This window comes from Trichoderma reesei, assembly GCF_000167675.1.
Source record: "Trichoderma reesei QM6a unplaced genomic scaffold TRIREscaffold_31, whole genome shotgun sequence".
NCBI classification, from domain to species: Eukaryota; Fungi; Ascomycota; class Sordariomycetes; order Hypocreales; family Hypocreaceae; genus Trichoderma; species Trichoderma reesei.
Window position 1 is genome coordinate 144,197 of NW_006711178.1, and position 15,650 is coordinate 159,846.

Below are 15,650 nucleotides of genomic sequence, written 5' to 3' on the forward strand. Positions count from 1 at the left end.
TGAGTCAGTCACTGATGTACAGTGTGTGTGATGCGTATCAAAACAGTATTCTCGGGACTACCTACAGACGACGGGAGCAACTGGCATTCATATTCACTCCTTCCAGGTTTTCCTCACCAGTTAGATGACGACATGGAGACAGAGGCTCGTACCTCTGCGGTTTCACGAAGCCAAGACATTGAAGTACTACTTATGGGGATCATTTGCAGGTTCGTGTTCAGTGCTATCCATGAATTGCGAATAACATCATTGCCAAGATTAGCTGGGATACACTTACGCTTTCTTGGACAAAGATGACTGCGGTGCGCTAAAACCCCAGATAACTCAGTCAAAATGGATCCGCCACAGCTCTCTATCGCTTCCAGACACAAACTCGCTTCTCGTGTGCATCATCAAGATGTTGTCGCTCACTACAATGTCCCCCTTGTCCCAGACATGGTAGTAGACGACTCTTCGGTCATACAGAACCGAGTCGATGGCCTCGCATATTGCCGCGCTCTCGGCGGCTTCCAGCCCGTCAATGGTGACCTTTGTGGGCTCGAACTTGGTCTTGTGCTGAGGCCACGGCTCGTGATAGCGGAGGCAAGGCTTCCCTGTGACTGGATGCGGTGTGATTAACGGGAGCCCCTTGAGAACTGTCTGATCAAATGAGGCGGTCGATACAGTCCAGGTCATTTCGGACAGCGTTTCAAGCTTCAGCCATTCTGGGAGATATCTGACAAACAGTGTCGAGGACGAAAAGAGCGTGAAGCCCGTGTCACGGGGACTTGAGGTGGCTCCGACAAAGATTTGAAACCTGGATAAAGGAACGCGTTAGTGGAAAGCTTCGGATCTTGGATTACCATCGAACGCTACTCACCGTGGTGGTGTCGAGACCAGTGACTCTTTGCCGTTCTCATCCACCTTCCTGACGGTTTTGAAGAGGCCGTCATAATGGAAAGGCATTGGCTCCATGCTTAGCACGTTATTCAGGCCTTGAGTGTTCGTTCCCCGATCTTTGACTTCCAAGATGAGACCAAACTTCCATGGGGTCAGCTTCCCAAACTCTTCAGCCTTGTTGGCGAACTGGTCCTTGTTGGGCTTCTTGACGAACCCACGCAGGACAACTGGCGAGTTGAGCTCGGATAACGATCTGATCTTGCGGGCATCTACGTCTTGCATCGACAGGCTGAACGCGCCCCTGGCGGGTTTGAACATCCATCCGGAAGGGTATAACGGCTCGCATACAACGCCGCCTTTTTCTGTGCTCCACGAAAACAGGTCTGACTTTTCACGAAAATAGCTGGGTCTTCCATTTTCGTAGATGAGCTCGTATGAACCGTCGTTTTCGAAATCAGATCGCATACCAGTAAACGTGGTTCCGTCTAGCCGGTATGCGACTGCGCAATGCCATGGCGTTGTATAGAAGGAGTCAGTCGGCAACAGGCTGATAGAGAGTTTGTTGCTTCCTGTGGACGGATGAATTGACAGTCTTACTGAGTCCTTGTATTTCTGTCGGACTGCACTTGCAAAGGCCTGGGGCATCTGAAATCAGCGCCAATGCATGACCAGAGTAGCATCGAGGGGCTCGGAGACTTACATCACCACGGGCCATCATTTGCTGGGCAATGTATTCAATGCCTCGCTTGTACTTGGTCTTACTGCGGCCGTTACCGACGGGATACACCGTCTGTAGGTCCGTTTCCAGGAACTTGATGTATCCCCTATATGTTAAACAGACGTCCTCGCTCTGGCTAACCGTCTTCCAATCCCAATCTGGGCGGCTAAACGTATTGAGAAGTGCTCGCCGGAAGTTCGACGCGTTTGCAACATATGTCATTTCATCCAGTTGCTCTGGAAGCTGGATGGCCACAAGGTCTCGGAGACGCGAAAAGGAAAGGTGTTTGTATCCCTTGGCCACGGCCATAGCTCGGAGGGTCTCTCCGTAGTGCCAGACATCTCTATCCGGGACTCCAAGCAAATCTGAAGAATTCTTCGAGTTAGCATCTGCCCAGCAACTGTTCTCAGATGTATAGTATCGGTACCGTTGTAAACCAGGCCATCAGAGATTATAGTGAGGCATGCTCCTGGAGGATAAACATCTTGAATGGCCAGACAAAGGCCGTGGAGGTGCGCCAGAGCGAGCTCTTCTGCTCTATCAGGAAGCTTTCCAAGCACTTTGGACTGTGAGTTTGGCGATTTAAAGGGAAAGGCGGGCAGACACATGGGCACCGCGTCGCCGGCTTTGACATGACTGTAGATGAGGGCAAGGAACTTGAGGGCCCCCTCATCACGTTTGACTTCGGCATCGATGGGCCGCTTGAGGCGATAACGGTCGATGATGTGAAGAATCTTGGAGGCTGTCTCGAGCGAGGCCGCGTCCACTCCGGCTGTCAAGGAAACAGCGGGAACAGTGATTGGGGCAGGAGGAGTTGAGGCTGACTTGAGCTTGGCTTGACTCACCGGGACCTTGACGGCCGGGGACTCAAGTTCCAATGCGGACGGCATGGCTTCACCTGGAGGCTAAGAGAAGAGCGTGGTGAGCTGATGCCGAAGACTTCCCGCTTGGAGAATCAGGATCCTTTTATCAGACGTGAAGCTCTTCATCTGGATATGCATAACCAAGTCTTGACCTCACGGCCCACCATCTTTCAAGTGATGGCTGTTGGAGCTATACTACCTTCTTTATCTGGATTGGTTAGCCGAGGGGGGCGTGTGGCAAATCATCGATGCATCCGGAAAAAATTGACAGGCCTCACCTTGCCAGAGAATGCAGTGGTTGAAGGCTGGATAAGGTAATTGTGGAAGCTTGGTGGAGTTGCCGGCACTTGGTATGGTGCAGCGGTTATGGAGACCAGAGATGAACCCCTGTTGTGTCGGTTGCTTGCCGCCGAGGTTGAAAACACGCGGTTTCTGGTATGCAATAATACGTAACGAAATCCCATGAAAGTCTTGATTCTTGTGACTACATCCCATCACTGTTCTGCTTTTTCGCTTTTCCTCCAGAAGAAACTCCTGAAGTGGACGGACACCGAAGAAAAACTTTGTTCAGATATCACAACATGTCTCAATCAAACGGCAAAGTCGAAGTGGCTGATGTAGCGATTGTTGGAGGTATGCTGCAGCATAACTGTTCCATTCTTAACAAATAGTCGATATTCAATGACTAACGACGAACTGGTGATAGGAGGCCCTACCGGCTTGCTCACGGGCTTGCTTTTGCATCGACTTGGCGTTTCTGTCAGCATTCTAGGTACTGCTATCCGAAAGAACATCAATGGATGAATGCATGAATGCAGGCTAATCTCAGCCAAATTACAGATGCCAAACCCCAGAGTTTAGATCTCGGACGTGCAGATGCGCTGAACGCTAGAACGCAGCAATACCTGACGGTTGTTGGTATTCTTGATGAGCTGCTACCATTGGGGTTGAAGTGCAACAGTAACTAAATACTTGAGATACGAAGTCCTTGGTCTTTGGCTAACTTTGCATAGCGAGTTCGACCTTTGGAGATGGGGATTTCATCTCTCGCCAGAACAATTGGTGGGTCAGCCTTGAACACACGCTTCACAAGAACTTCTTGATGATTGGACAACCGGTTGTCGAGCAGATCCTGAGCAATCGTCTGGATGGACTGGTCCATTACGGAGAGCAGGTCGAAATGCTGCTCGAGACTGACGACTTTGTGGAAGTGGTGACAAAGGGTGGCCGTACTGTCCGCGCCAAATATGCCCTTGGAGCAGATGGAGCCAGGTCGACGGTACGAGCAGCCATAGGAGCGACCTTTACAGGAACAAAGCCGGAGATGCGGTGGGCGGTGCTGGATACCTTCATCAACACGAACTTCCCCAGATGCCCAGAGATTATCACTTTCCAGCTAAACGGCCAGTCCAGAGTGTCATGGATCCCGCGAGAGAGAGGTCTTTGTCGATTTTACGTGCTTCTCGACGGAGAGGTGACACAAGAGCGTGCTGAGGAGTCTATCAAGAAGCACTTGGCTCCATATCGGACCGAGTTTGTCAAAACCGAATGGTATAGCACTTTTGATGGTCAGTAAATCTCCTTCCTCATCTTTCTTCGCGTTTTCTCCCCTTCAGCCAGCCACTATCTGTGCTACTTATCAAAGCGTTGCAATGCTCTGTATGCCATGTCGCGTAGTCTGATTGTGGAGGTCGCATGGATCCTTGCCATCTCGGCACCATTCTGCGTCATTTCTTCCATTAAGAAGACCAGAAAGGGACCGTAAATTTTTTTTAAAAACTGAGTTCGACATTGCTAACAAAATGGTGGTTCAGTCAAGGAGCGAATAGCAAGCACTTTCATCTCCCGGGATGGCGCGGGCCGCGTGTTCCTGGCTGGGGACGCTGCTCACGTCCACTCCGTCAACGGGGGCCAGGGGCTGAACACTGGCATCGCCGATGCTTTCAGTCTTGCCTGGCGTCTGGCCCTTGTCATCAACAAGGCCTCACGTCTCAACAAGGGAGCAGTGAGAAATCTCCTTCAAAGCTACGACATTGAGAGAAGACAGACCGCGCAGGGGGTCATTGATGTCGCCGCCGCGTTGGTCCGTGATACTGTTCACACTGCCAAGCAGTACGTTGGCACAATCGAAAAGAACGCGGGTTACATCACAGGTCAGTCATCCTTCCCGTAACACTGATAAAGTCCTTTCATGAACGATGTGGCTGTTCACACACCCTCCCGACGGAACTTGAGCACACACACCACGTATCTCTAAGGCAAGGTAGATTGAGTGATGGGGATGGGCAACTGCTGGCTAACACAGTGACCAATAGGAATGGGCGTTGCCTACGATGGCATGGGCTCACCTGCAGTACAAGAGTCAGGGCACGGAGTTTGGAGGGCTGGCAAGCGATGCCCGGACGTTATTTTGTCAAAGCCCGAGGTTGATGGCGACATATGGCTCTACTCTCAAGTCACTTATGGCAAGTTCCTGATCCTGGCCATCGGGGATCATCCGGAACAGGTGCTTGCTCACGAGGATGTTGCCGTTCTGTTCAACATCCTGCCGTCATCGGCAAACGCCGAGGGCGTGGCTACTTCCAAAGCGAGGACATTCACCGCAGACTGGGCCGAGCCGAAAGAGGCATTTGCAGTTCTGGTCAGACCTGATATGTACATTGGATATGTGGGAGCCGACATTGAGAGCTGCCAGCGATACCTGGATAGGCTCTTCATCCGGTGATGGTGCAAGGACGGGCCTTGAATGCCCATGCCCAACCTCGTATAAGCAACCTAGATAGTCACAGTGAATTGATCAACAAGTTCCAGAAGCAGAGAAAGAATGTCGCCACCTGCCCACAGAAGCAAGGCCATGACTACGTATCGTGGTTTTAAAGTCTGCCGTGCATGCTCTCGACTTAGGGGGAATTGAAAGGAATGTAACCTCATTGGGGCGCTGCCCCCTGTTCTCTTTGCCTTGTGGACGCTTGACGGACGCCATCCCGTGGATCGAGCCGGTAATTCATCCCACCGGCGGGAAAATTTTACTGCCGCGCTTGTGACTGAAGCAGATACTGCAAAGGGGATGCTGGTGCCAACCCGGGATCTGTCCTGACACCTCTGGCCATTAGCAGCCTTGTTGGAGCAGTTCATCGGTTTTTGTTTTCACTCGCGATGTGACAATGACATGGATGGGGGGTGGATGATGCACCAGCTGGTATGTCTAAATCGGGAAGTTATCGCTCATGCTGTGCAGCTGTGTGATCCGGGAGCTTTGCTTCATGGTTAAATCCCGTCAGCCTGGTCGTGATGCTTAGTGGCTTGGGTTCTTTTGAAGAGAATGGAGCCCTTGATGAGTTGCGGACCTGACGGAATACGGGACAGACAGCCAATGGCCTCTCCTTGGATCAATCACCTCTTCGTCATTTTGCGCCTTGTCATGGAAACTTACCAATACGGAAGGCCATATCGTATCGCAGGTGGTTGGTACACTGACAAATCTTCTCATGCCGAGGCAGCAGTCGGCGTTTGACTCCTACAGGGGCATCTGAGAGGTTATCGAACGTATTCTGACGTCTTCCTTGTTCAGGCAGGACCCGAACGAGACCAGGGGGAAGCGCAGTATCGGACTTTGTTAGCGCTTTGCATGGATGTTTTGTACGATCCGGTGGAAATTAAAGTATTAGCACCACAACTCTAAAAGAAGCTCCGAACCATTTGACAAAGCAATGATGATAGATGTTGTGGTCATGTGAAAGAATTGGTCGATCAGGTTGAAACTGCGCCAATCTTCAGGGGGGAACCCATGTTGCTTGGAACTTTGGGATCGCTTCTACCAGCTTCGCTGATGCTGTTCATGGTGTCACCACCGACCGAGTCAGTGTTTGCTTGTTTAGTAACACTGAAATGGAATCACCGGTCATGGGGATTCGCCGATTTGTCGGACTTGTAGCTCAAGCTCTCTTTGGAGGGTTTCCAAACGACAGAGAGCCTTCCAAGCAAATAGGAAGGCAACAGGGTGAGAAAAAACACCGCCGGCCAGCCACTACAGATCCCAGGGAGTGGTCATCCAGCACCTTAGGTTCAGGCATACAGGTTCTAAACCCCGTTTTGAGATTGTTTCTTTAGTCCATCTACAACAAGATCATAATAGCAGCTTATCCTAGGACCAGACTGATATAGCAATGGTAGCAGAGAATAGGGAGAGTAGAGTCATCTGCCAATCAGCCACTATATGTGATAGGCGGCGGATCAATTTTCGCCCTCTTCAGCGATTCTTGGTCTCTTTGTCTATCTCTACTACATGTGGTCTCGATCCAGGTCTACCTACGAACGGGGCCAGTACAGAGTACGCAGACGCTCTACAACTTTCGACAGGGGTAGTGGTTTTCCGTTGCCTCTTCCGCGCTATTTGAAGCTCTTGTCTTCCGCCCCGTCCGTTCAACTGCCGTTGCTAATAGAGCCCGCTGACAGCGACGCCTCGGACAGTATGAGACAAATCCTGAGCATGATGATAGATATTGTCAGTTATTGTCGATACGGGAGTGTCAAAGAGCAAGAGCTTCTCACCAAGAGACGAGCCAGTTCGGCTTGCCGTTGAGCGACTTGCACATGGCTCTGCTGCTCTCGTTTGAAGGGCTAACATCAGCACACAGCCAGCCATCTTCTCCAAACTGGTGAGACTTTTCAAGCAAAAGCTTAGTGGCCAACTTTTTTGCCAAGCCTCGGCGTCTATAAGGCTCCTAGTCGTGAGTTTTGCATGTCAGTTTGTCTTGATGGCACGCAGAATTGTCAGGGCCAAATGTCCTATCCTTGCCGGTACTTACCTCGCAGTGCACACTGACTAGACTGCCATCGGTTCCCAGCAATGCCCATGCTATCGGAGTTCCATCGTCTCGTTTGATCATCAGATTCGGAAGGTTCACGAGCATCTCACTGTGGCGATGACGATTAGTCTGAGAGCTATATGGCATCCAGCCGATCTACAGCTGCGATTTGGCCGTAGATCATAGATGCGTGTGTTGATATTTTCAGATAGACCTACGCAGTCCGTGGGATATCAGTTCGGGATACAACGATCTGGCAATCTTCGAGAGAAGCACTATCCCAATACATGCCAGATGGAAGGCTTTCGTCGAGGGAAGGCAGCTCATCCCTTCTCATGAGCCATTTGTCGTAGACTCCTGTTGGCCTAGGCTCAACAACACCGTCGAACCTCTCCAAAATGGAACGTACTTTGGAGTGCAGGGATCCAACGAGGATACGATCCGGGTTGGTGAATAGGAGCTTGTGGCCGTATTCTTTGCGCAAGCGGACGACTTCTGACACCAATCTTGCCAGCTGCTGCTCATACAGATGCAGGTCACTCTCATCGTCTTTGTTGCGGCGGTGTTCCAAGGTCGAGTAAATGTACATCTGCGTTTCCTGTCTTGAAAAGTCTAGGTACGCGGCAGTAAACTTGTTGAAATCATGATGCGCTTCCAGAGGTGAATCTGTATCGTGGACAAAGACAACACGTGCATGGGGGGAGGTGCCGTGCTTGAACTTTGTCGATTGTAAGCGTCGCAACAAGGGCAGAGAATATGGTAGCTCGGCAGCTAATAGCTTCACCAGCCATTCTGGCACAGAGTTGAATGAAGCTATCTGACCAGGCATTTTGATGTGAAGCCTTGCCTATCGATGCTGTGACTGACTCCCAGATATCATGTTGTGTTGTAGAAGCGTGAACCACGCGCCCTTCCGAAGCGGCCTACTGACATGGGATGCGATCACGTGCGCTTGCGCGATAGCACACTGGACAGTTGACTCATCGCTTCAGGCCTTGTGACGGAGATCTTATTTGTCTTCTTCTCTGCTCGAGGGTTGCCTTCACGACATGCAGTCAACATCTGGCTGCAGCATGCCTCGACCTGAAGCTTTTGCAAGGTTTGAGTTTGCTGGTCTGTGCGTTTCTTTAAATGGATATGACTCGAGCTGTAAGCGATGTGATGTAGGCAGGTTGACACCAACCTATAGCCCAAAATGTCACAGCATATTGAGTGATCGATGGACAATGTGAGTATGTGTTGGTTTCCTTTTCCTTTTTTCCTTCTTGTTCTTTTCTGTTCTCTACGCCTGGAAGACTTGGGAAGTGAGATGGCAGGACAATGGATTCTCTTCCTTTATTGTCGCATGCCATTTAACGACCGTCACACAGCCTCACACGGATGTAACCGTGATTTGAACTGGCCAATAGCAACAACATCTTAATTTCACACCAAATTGAGGATATATCATTCCTTCCGTGATCTATTTCCTTATCCTATCACTTCATTGCATTGGAGAGCGAAGGCTATGTTACGACTGCGACGTCTTCCATTGCTGATATCGACAATCTCGGCGGTGAAATGGACGCTGACTCTTCGGAGCAAGCTTCGCCTACTTGACCATTTCTGGATGGGCACTATTGCTTGCCCATCCTAGTTTGAAGCTTGCCTAAGTCTTCTCGCGATATGGCATAGTACTAGAAGGCGCTGATTATAGGATAGAGGTTGTGTCAGCTACATGTATACTAGGGAACGCCACGGCGCCATCACAATGAATTGCCAGAGTCAATATCATTCCATAGGTAAGCTGCAAAACACAGCAAAGTCATGCGATTGATGAGTAAACTACTTCAGCCTCCAACTTATCGGTAGGAACTATTGTGATATAGAAAATCTCTAACCTTTTTTATTGTCTGCCGTATATGATGATGTCTCCGTAGCTAGTGTCCCTGTGCTGACATGGAAGAGGCTGTATGAGAATAAGCTGAGTAGGTAGGCACGAGGCGTTCCTTTCCAACCCAGACTAAGAGACGTCTCCTAGGTAGAGATCGTAGTTCGGACATTGAGGCTGTGTAGGTAGGTAGTTTCCAGTCTACCTACCTATCTTCAGTTTGGCTACCTACCTGCCTACCTACCTACTAGGTGCCTACCTACCTACCTACCTACCCACCAGTCCAGCCGTGATCCTGCGCCTGCTCCTCTCCTGCTTATTTGCCCGCGGACTTGCTCATCTCAATCTCATGAACTTTAAATGAGATAGGCTCAGAAGCACGTTGTAAGCAAACCTTGCTTGAAGCTCAGCCACTTCATTAGATGCTACCAAATTACAAATAACATTACATCGACTATATAAGGCGACAGCTGATTCAGATCTCCATCGCGGCTGGGTGGTGCGATACGTATGGGCGAATTTTCTCACAATCGAGGCAGAAAAATATCTATACTACCAACCCTTGATCAAATATCAAGGCTCGCGACATGACCGCCAAGATAGCAATTGTTTTCGGGTACGGACCACGAGTTGGAGCTGCCGTCGCTTCCGCCTTTGCCGCTCGCGGCTATAAAGTGGCCGTAGTCTCTCGTTCCGGCAACGCCGATGCCACAAACGATTATCTTTCCATCAAGGCCGACCTTTCAGATGCTCGAAACGTCGAGGGTGTTTTCGCTCGGGTCACAAACGAACTCGGACTCCCGAGTGTCGTTGTCTATAACGGTATGCGAGTGTAACATGCTCATGGACCAACGATCAAAGGCTGACGTGTCATGACTTCCATAGCCCTCATTCTCTCCCCCCTAGGGTTCGAACAACCCTTATCGAGCGTTATTACGGATGCTCATGTAAACACCTTTTCTGCCTACGTAGCGGCGCAGCTTGCAGTCAAAGGATTTGCAGAGCTGCCTTCAGATGCTCCCAAAACCTTCATATATACCGGGAACAAGCTGAATGTAATGACATTGGAGCCTCTCCTCTCCTTTGGCATGGGAAAGTCGGCGACCGCCCATATGATACATTATCTAGCGGAGGTATACAAGGATACCGGCTACAAGTAAGTGCATGTTTCTGCAGATTGATGAAATAATGCTCATTTCATACATAGGTTTTATTATGCTGACGAGCGTAAGCCGAATGGGGAGCCAGCATACGATAAACTTGACGCTGAGGCTCATGGTGATTACTATGTGAAGCTGGCGGAGGAAAGCTTCCAAGGGCCCTGGCATGCGACCTTTGTCAAGGGAAAGGGCTATGTCAAGTTTGACGAGAACCCAGTGCACGGCGGCCGTTATCCTGGAGCGTAGCCGAGTGATTGCAGGCTGCCTGCTCGAACATTACTTTAGTATAGATTATAGACAAGAGCTTGGGGAACTCCACTGAGAACATAAGATGGCTGCCTGTGTACATCATTGGCTGGAGATGTTTTCTACGGTTTGTGATCCCCATAAAAATAGCCGATACTCGAAGCCCAGATGACAACCAGCTACTAAGGTCTACTTGTTCAGTACAAACATGTCTCCAGACCAGCCGAAGTTCCTCGCAAGCCTCCGGCCGTGGCGCCTCGCCGTCATAAACGGAATCTTCCCCCGAGGATGCGGCTCGTGAAATTGAATGCTTGCTTCGACGTCAAGTCCAGAAGGCGAGAACTGCCAGACTGATCCGTAAAGCTTCTGCGCAGTGAAGCCGACGGAAGTTAAGGCGTGCACAAAATCGTTCCAAGGGACCTCTCCAGGAGTTGAGGTGATATCCGAGTTGAAGAAGAGAGTGCGAAAGACCTTGAACGCACGGCTATCAACTTTGATGCAGGGCTTGGGGGTTTCCACTTCTTGGTGCGTCGGCTCAGCACTACATGACGGCTCACTTTGTCGGTCTGCTGTGCCTCTGGTCTTGACCTTGGCTTTGGCGGGCGTCGTATGGGCACTGCTGCGCTTTGTCTGGACTTCTGCTCGCCCGTTCCATAGGTCAAAGTAGAGAGGCGAGAGTGGTTGCTCGACATGAGCAGTCGCAGCAACAGTCAGTGGTGTCGGCTGATCGACCCATTCCGGCGTACGTTGTAATAATGAGGACGTGAAGAGCTTATGAACAGCAGAATCTTGCAGCTTGCTAGATGCAGGACGCATAACACGGTCCACTTCAGCCCAAAACATATCGAGATCTCTCTCGGCTTGACGTAGCTTCTCCACGTTTTCTTTGGTGCGCCTCTTGTCAATGGGATAAGTGAAGCTTCTCAAGAGCGGCTCTGCAAGCTTCGACGCCCCGGCCAGCTTTGTATCGCTCAACGCCGCCATTATCTGCCCCCATGGTTCGCTTTTGGTGGCAAATTCTTGCTGGATCTCGGCCTTGACGCTTAGGAAGGCATCTTCAAAGTTCTGGGCCCACGGCTGGTATATCTCCAGCTGATGAATGCACTGAGAAACGATGGAGAGATTGCCGACCAAGCGAGCCACGTAGTTGGAGATGAGGTCACCCGCGGTTGGCTCGGTCAGCAAAAGACGCTCCAGCTCATCCACTACGCGCGATAAGCGAAGGAGAAAGAGGTTGTCGCCATTTTCCCACAAAGTTTGGAGCAAATAGAGAAGCTGACGCTCGACGTGATTCTTTTTGAGCCCGCTTGCCGAAATCGCCATTTTCGAAGAACTGGAATCCTCGGGCGGCCTACGAACGAAGAACTTTCGCATCGGTGGACATGCCGGTACAGCTATCTTGAGCTGATCCAAGGGCCCCTTGACTGCTTGGTTGAGGAAGTGGCGGAAAGTCAAGAGGGCGTTCAGATATTCTTCAGGGAGATCCTTCAGCGGCGAAATTGCTGCCTCGTACTTTTTCTCCAGAGTCAACAAATTCTGGGCTTGGCGGTGGAGTTCCGAGTAAAGTTCGAGCTCAAGGTATGCCTCACAAAGGACTTCTCCGACAACGCGGGCCCGAAAGAGCCAGTCACGGCCCGGAACCAGTGTTGGATGAGTGTTATTAAGCGCATCCTTGATCATTTCCAGTCGATGCTCTCGTGCATCCAGGACATACTGTCGAAAGTATGCGGGTTCTTCACGCAAAGCCCACAAGTGGTCTTCTGCTGCGCGAGCCTTTGCAGAGAGCAACGACTCGATTCGCCCGAGGTCTAGTTGAGCTGGGAGTCGGTAAGGGGCTTCGGCGGCCATTGAAGCCAGCGACTCAAACCCGCGTGCTTCACCCCCAAGCTGTAGAGGCAGCTCCGGCTGAATAGGGTACGCTTCGCTAATCAGCTGATCATGAGGGATATCGTGAAGTATGTCGTGGCAACAGTCAACGAGAAACTTCATGAGCCTGTCCTGAGCCTCGAGGATGACGAGGCCGTCGCCGGGATTGAACTGTTTTTGGGTATGCATCCAGTCGAAGGCATCCGGATGATCGTCCCACGCGAGAAGTTTGCCGTATTCCTCGGCAAGGATGGCCCCATGTAGTATCATTGTATGCTCGTTCAGAAAAATGCGCTCAATGGCCTCAGTGACGATGCCCAAGTGCATGGCATCAATATCCGCGGCGGCGAAACTGGAAGGAGGGTGACGACCTCTGGCGTTGAGCAACAGAAGAAGCGGCTGTGTCTGCGTCAAGTCTTCCTGGTTGACGTACGGCCACATGAAGCTGTCTTTGACCTGCTTGGGCGCGTGCTGCAGCGGCTGAGACCTTGCCTTTCTGAAGGCTTCGTAGTCGGGGCGATGGTTCGGAGGCATTCCAGGCCATACTTTCAGCAAGACCTTGAGCCTTTGCTGTCGGCCCTTTTTGAACCATCTTTTCCGAATGGTGGACTCGTGCCTCAAGAGAATCTGGTTCAGCAGCTCGTAGTTGGCGAAAATTGCAGCTGCCCTCTTCCGCGCCTTGCTGCGAACCTCGGTCGCGGAGGGCATCTTTGGCGTGGGACGACCGATGGCCTTGAAGAAGTTGGCGGGGTCGGAGTAGAAGTCATCGCCCGTGGGCGGATCGGCACCGAACGAGAAGTCCATTTCACGCTGTCTGTGGAGCTGCGTGCATGGGGCAGGATCAGCAACTGAGACTCGAGAGAGTCCAGGATTCCTCGAAGCTGTGTGCAGGTGATAATGAAGCTTGTCGTTCCTCACCTTCAAATTGATGTGGGCATGAACTATGCAGGTACTGTATGGGTAAGTAGGTATGCACTGTACCGGCGTGTGGCGCATTGCTTAATCATCAATCACCAGCCACGAGCATGCATATGGTCAAGTGACGCCACACTGCGTGCACAGCTCAGAAACCTTCAACTTCAGATTGCGGTACTTCATGCATACACAAGCATCACTTTCACGACCTCATGGCAACACTAGATACTACGTTTCTGAATACATGGCAGCTTAAAAAGGGGCAAAACGAGCATAAAGAAAAAAAAAAAAAAGAACTGCTCCATTCATCATGACCCTTGCAATATCGCAAAATACCAACCCGGCTTCGACTGATGTGTTTTCCCCAGACCTCCCTTCAGCCAGCAGCGGTGCAATGAACCCGCATCGCCCGGAATCACGCCCCAACCACAACCCGTACATCCTTCAAAGACCGCACAATTCGAAACGCAGGCCTCCATATCAGTTGTATATAAGCTGGCCACGTCTGTGGCCTCGCCCGCACCGCTGTAGTCTATGTCGCAGATGAGCTGGAACGTCTTGTGTGAGTTGGGAACGTCATATCTAGTGCCATTGCCTTGGGGGCAGGAAAGAAGGTGTGTTGAGGTGGGCTCGGGTGCAGCGGCTGTCTTTGACCTGGACGTGGGAGTCGCAGATGATAAAGTCTTGGTATGCGATGTCTGGCTCGGCATTGTCCCAGGGCTATTCAGCGATTGCGGTTAGTATTTCACTCTGCCATGAGACATCACTTGGGGATCACTTGGGAACATGCGTAACTGCAGTCTTCCCCAGGCTCGTCCAGACGCACCTCGTTTCAGCACTCGACTTGTGATGCTGTCCTCCAACTCCAATGCCGACTCCCACTCCTACGGCTATCACCACAAGCAGCGCAACCGCTCCCAGCAGGAGCCAGAACAGCCGGGCCTTGACTCCGCAGATGGTGGCAGCCGGAATCGGGGCCGGTGGCGCTACATGATCGTACTGGTAGTCGTAGAACTCGCCCGCCTTCTGCAGTATGTTTGTCGTACTCGACGCATCGAGGTTCGTGTCTCTGGTCTGGGGCAATAAAGGCGGCGTAGGCTCGCGATAGAATGTGCCAGAGCTTGGGACAACGGATCTGCGGTCCGGAGCCGTCGAGCCTCCGTCCGGGGCCGCACGGAATGAGTCCTCTCGGCCTCTGCCATGGATGTAATAGTCGGAGTCGCTTCTGCCAGTCGAAATGGTTCTCGAGCGACCACGGAATTCGTCGACATCTCCCCCGTGTCCGTCGGGGCTGTACTGAGGCTGGAAGCCCATTGGACTTGTGAGGCGCCCCGGGGTCACCTTGGACAAAGTGTGGCTCTTTTTCCCTCTTCACTTTTGACTTTTGGCGTAAGCAGCCAACCCCCTGGCGATTGTCTTGTGGTAGCCGTGCTTTCGTCGGTGTTCAGCTCAGCCTTGGGGCAGAGTCTCGACCCCGTACAGCCCAGACTTGTCTCTTTGCGACAGGGAACTCCTTTGTACGAAATGAACAATGCGCAATGTCATGCTCTGACGTCTTCAGGTAATTTCCCTTGCTCGGCGCCATCACGTGGCAGTACCCTGTCGTTTTGCGGCAGAGAAATTCGATAGTGCGACGACGAAGCCGCTTGTTGGAACCGGTATTGTTAGTGTTCCGAAAGTGTGCTTGCTAACAAGGTACTAGAGGGCCATGCCGTGCTTGTCCAGAGTCAGGAACCGCCTGATGGTTGCAAACGAGTCTCACAGACATAAGAGTAGAGACGGGTCTTGTTGTTCCAACCTCTGGAAAGAGGCGTAGTAATCTGCACGCCAATCGCTTGGCTCCCGTCTTGCAGCCACCCAATGGCATCGCTTTTCCGCATAAACGTGATGAGTGGCATTATGCACCTCCTCCATTTCTGGAGCAGATCGATCGACAGTAACCGAAAGCATTTCTCCATTCATGCAGAGAATCCCGACAGATGGTCGACTTGAAAGATGTCCACCAGGTCAATCCCGTAATCAATCATACGCCATTTTGGCAGCAAGATCCGCACCATGAGTAATTGTCAAGCGTCGTCGGACGAATGTGCAGCACTGGAAGACTGCTCTCGGACGCCTGCCCATGCCTGAGCGCGGTTTGTCCACAGCCCTCCGGCGCAGTTTGTGAAAGGATGGACGAAGGTGATATTGATTGTCGGAGCCAAGCCTCAGTTGCCCTGTCGACCCGAACCCCGCGGCGTATTGCATCTTTTCGCGACAACCAAGATCGTGCTGACAGTCCCGCAAGCAACGTTGTTTGATGCGACCAAGGCTGAGGACCGCGGG

General features: G+C 51.5%; 5 protein-coding genes across 5 annotated transcripts; 2 read left to right on the forward strand and 3 right to left on the reverse strand.

Moving 5' to 3' along the window:
- Positions 1-324: 324 nt before the first annotated feature.
- Positions 325-2,487, reverse strand: TRIREDRAFT_69881 (uncharacterized protein; the record flags this gene model as incomplete). Its single annotated transcript, XM_006969361.1, has 5 exons — positions 325-796; positions 860-1,106; positions 1,347-1,515; positions 1,580-1,962; positions 2,025-2,487. The coding sequence occupies 5 exons, from the start codon at positions 2,485-2,487 to the stop codon at positions 325-327; spliced, it is 1,734 nt and encodes a 577-aa protein (XP_006969423.1).
- A 654-nt stretch (positions 2,488-3,141) lies between these two features.
- Positions 3,142-5,185, forward strand: TRIREDRAFT_69870 (uncharacterized protein; the record flags this gene model as incomplete). Its single annotated transcript, XM_006969331.1, has 5 exons — positions 3,142-3,232; positions 3,301-3,420; positions 3,474-4,028; positions 4,275-4,613; positions 4,776-5,185. The coding sequence occupies 5 exons, from the start codon at positions 3,142-3,144 to the stop codon at positions 5,183-5,185; spliced, it is 1,515 nt and encodes a 504-aa protein (XP_006969393.1).
- Positions 5,186-6,800: 1,615 nt separating this feature from the next.
- Positions 6,801-8,097, reverse strand: TRIREDRAFT_124040 (uncharacterized protein; the record flags this gene model as incomplete). The annotated part of the gene is made up of 4 exons (XM_006969362.1): positions 6,801-6,943; positions 7,012-7,184; positions 7,269-7,377; positions 7,487-8,097. 4 exons carry the CDS (start codon positions 8,095-8,097, stop codon positions 6,883-6,885), a joined length of 954 nt encoding a protein of 317 aa, XP_006969424.1. The 3' UTR covers positions 6,801-6,882.
- Positions 8,098-9,725: 1,628 nt separating this feature from the next.
- On the forward strand, positions 9,726-10,544 carry TRIREDRAFT_112014 (uncharacterized protein; the record flags this gene model as incomplete). Its single annotated transcript, XM_006969332.1, has 3 exons — positions 9,726-9,960; positions 10,045-10,234; positions 10,346-10,544. The coding sequence occupies 3 exons, from the start codon at positions 9,726-9,728 to the stop codon at positions 10,542-10,544; spliced, it is 624 nt and encodes a 207-aa protein (XP_006969394.1).
- Positions 10,545-10,626: 82 nt separating this feature from the next.
- On the reverse strand, positions 10,627-13,259 carry TRIREDRAFT_82137 (uncharacterized protein). Its single transcript, XM_006969363.1, has one exon. The coding sequence runs from the start codon at positions 13,212-13,214 to the stop codon at positions 10,734-10,736; it is 2,481 nt and encodes an 826-aa protein (XP_006969425.1). The 5' UTR covers positions 13,215-13,259; the 3' UTR covers positions 10,627-10,733.
- Positions 13,260-15,650: the final 2,391 nt, after the last annotated feature.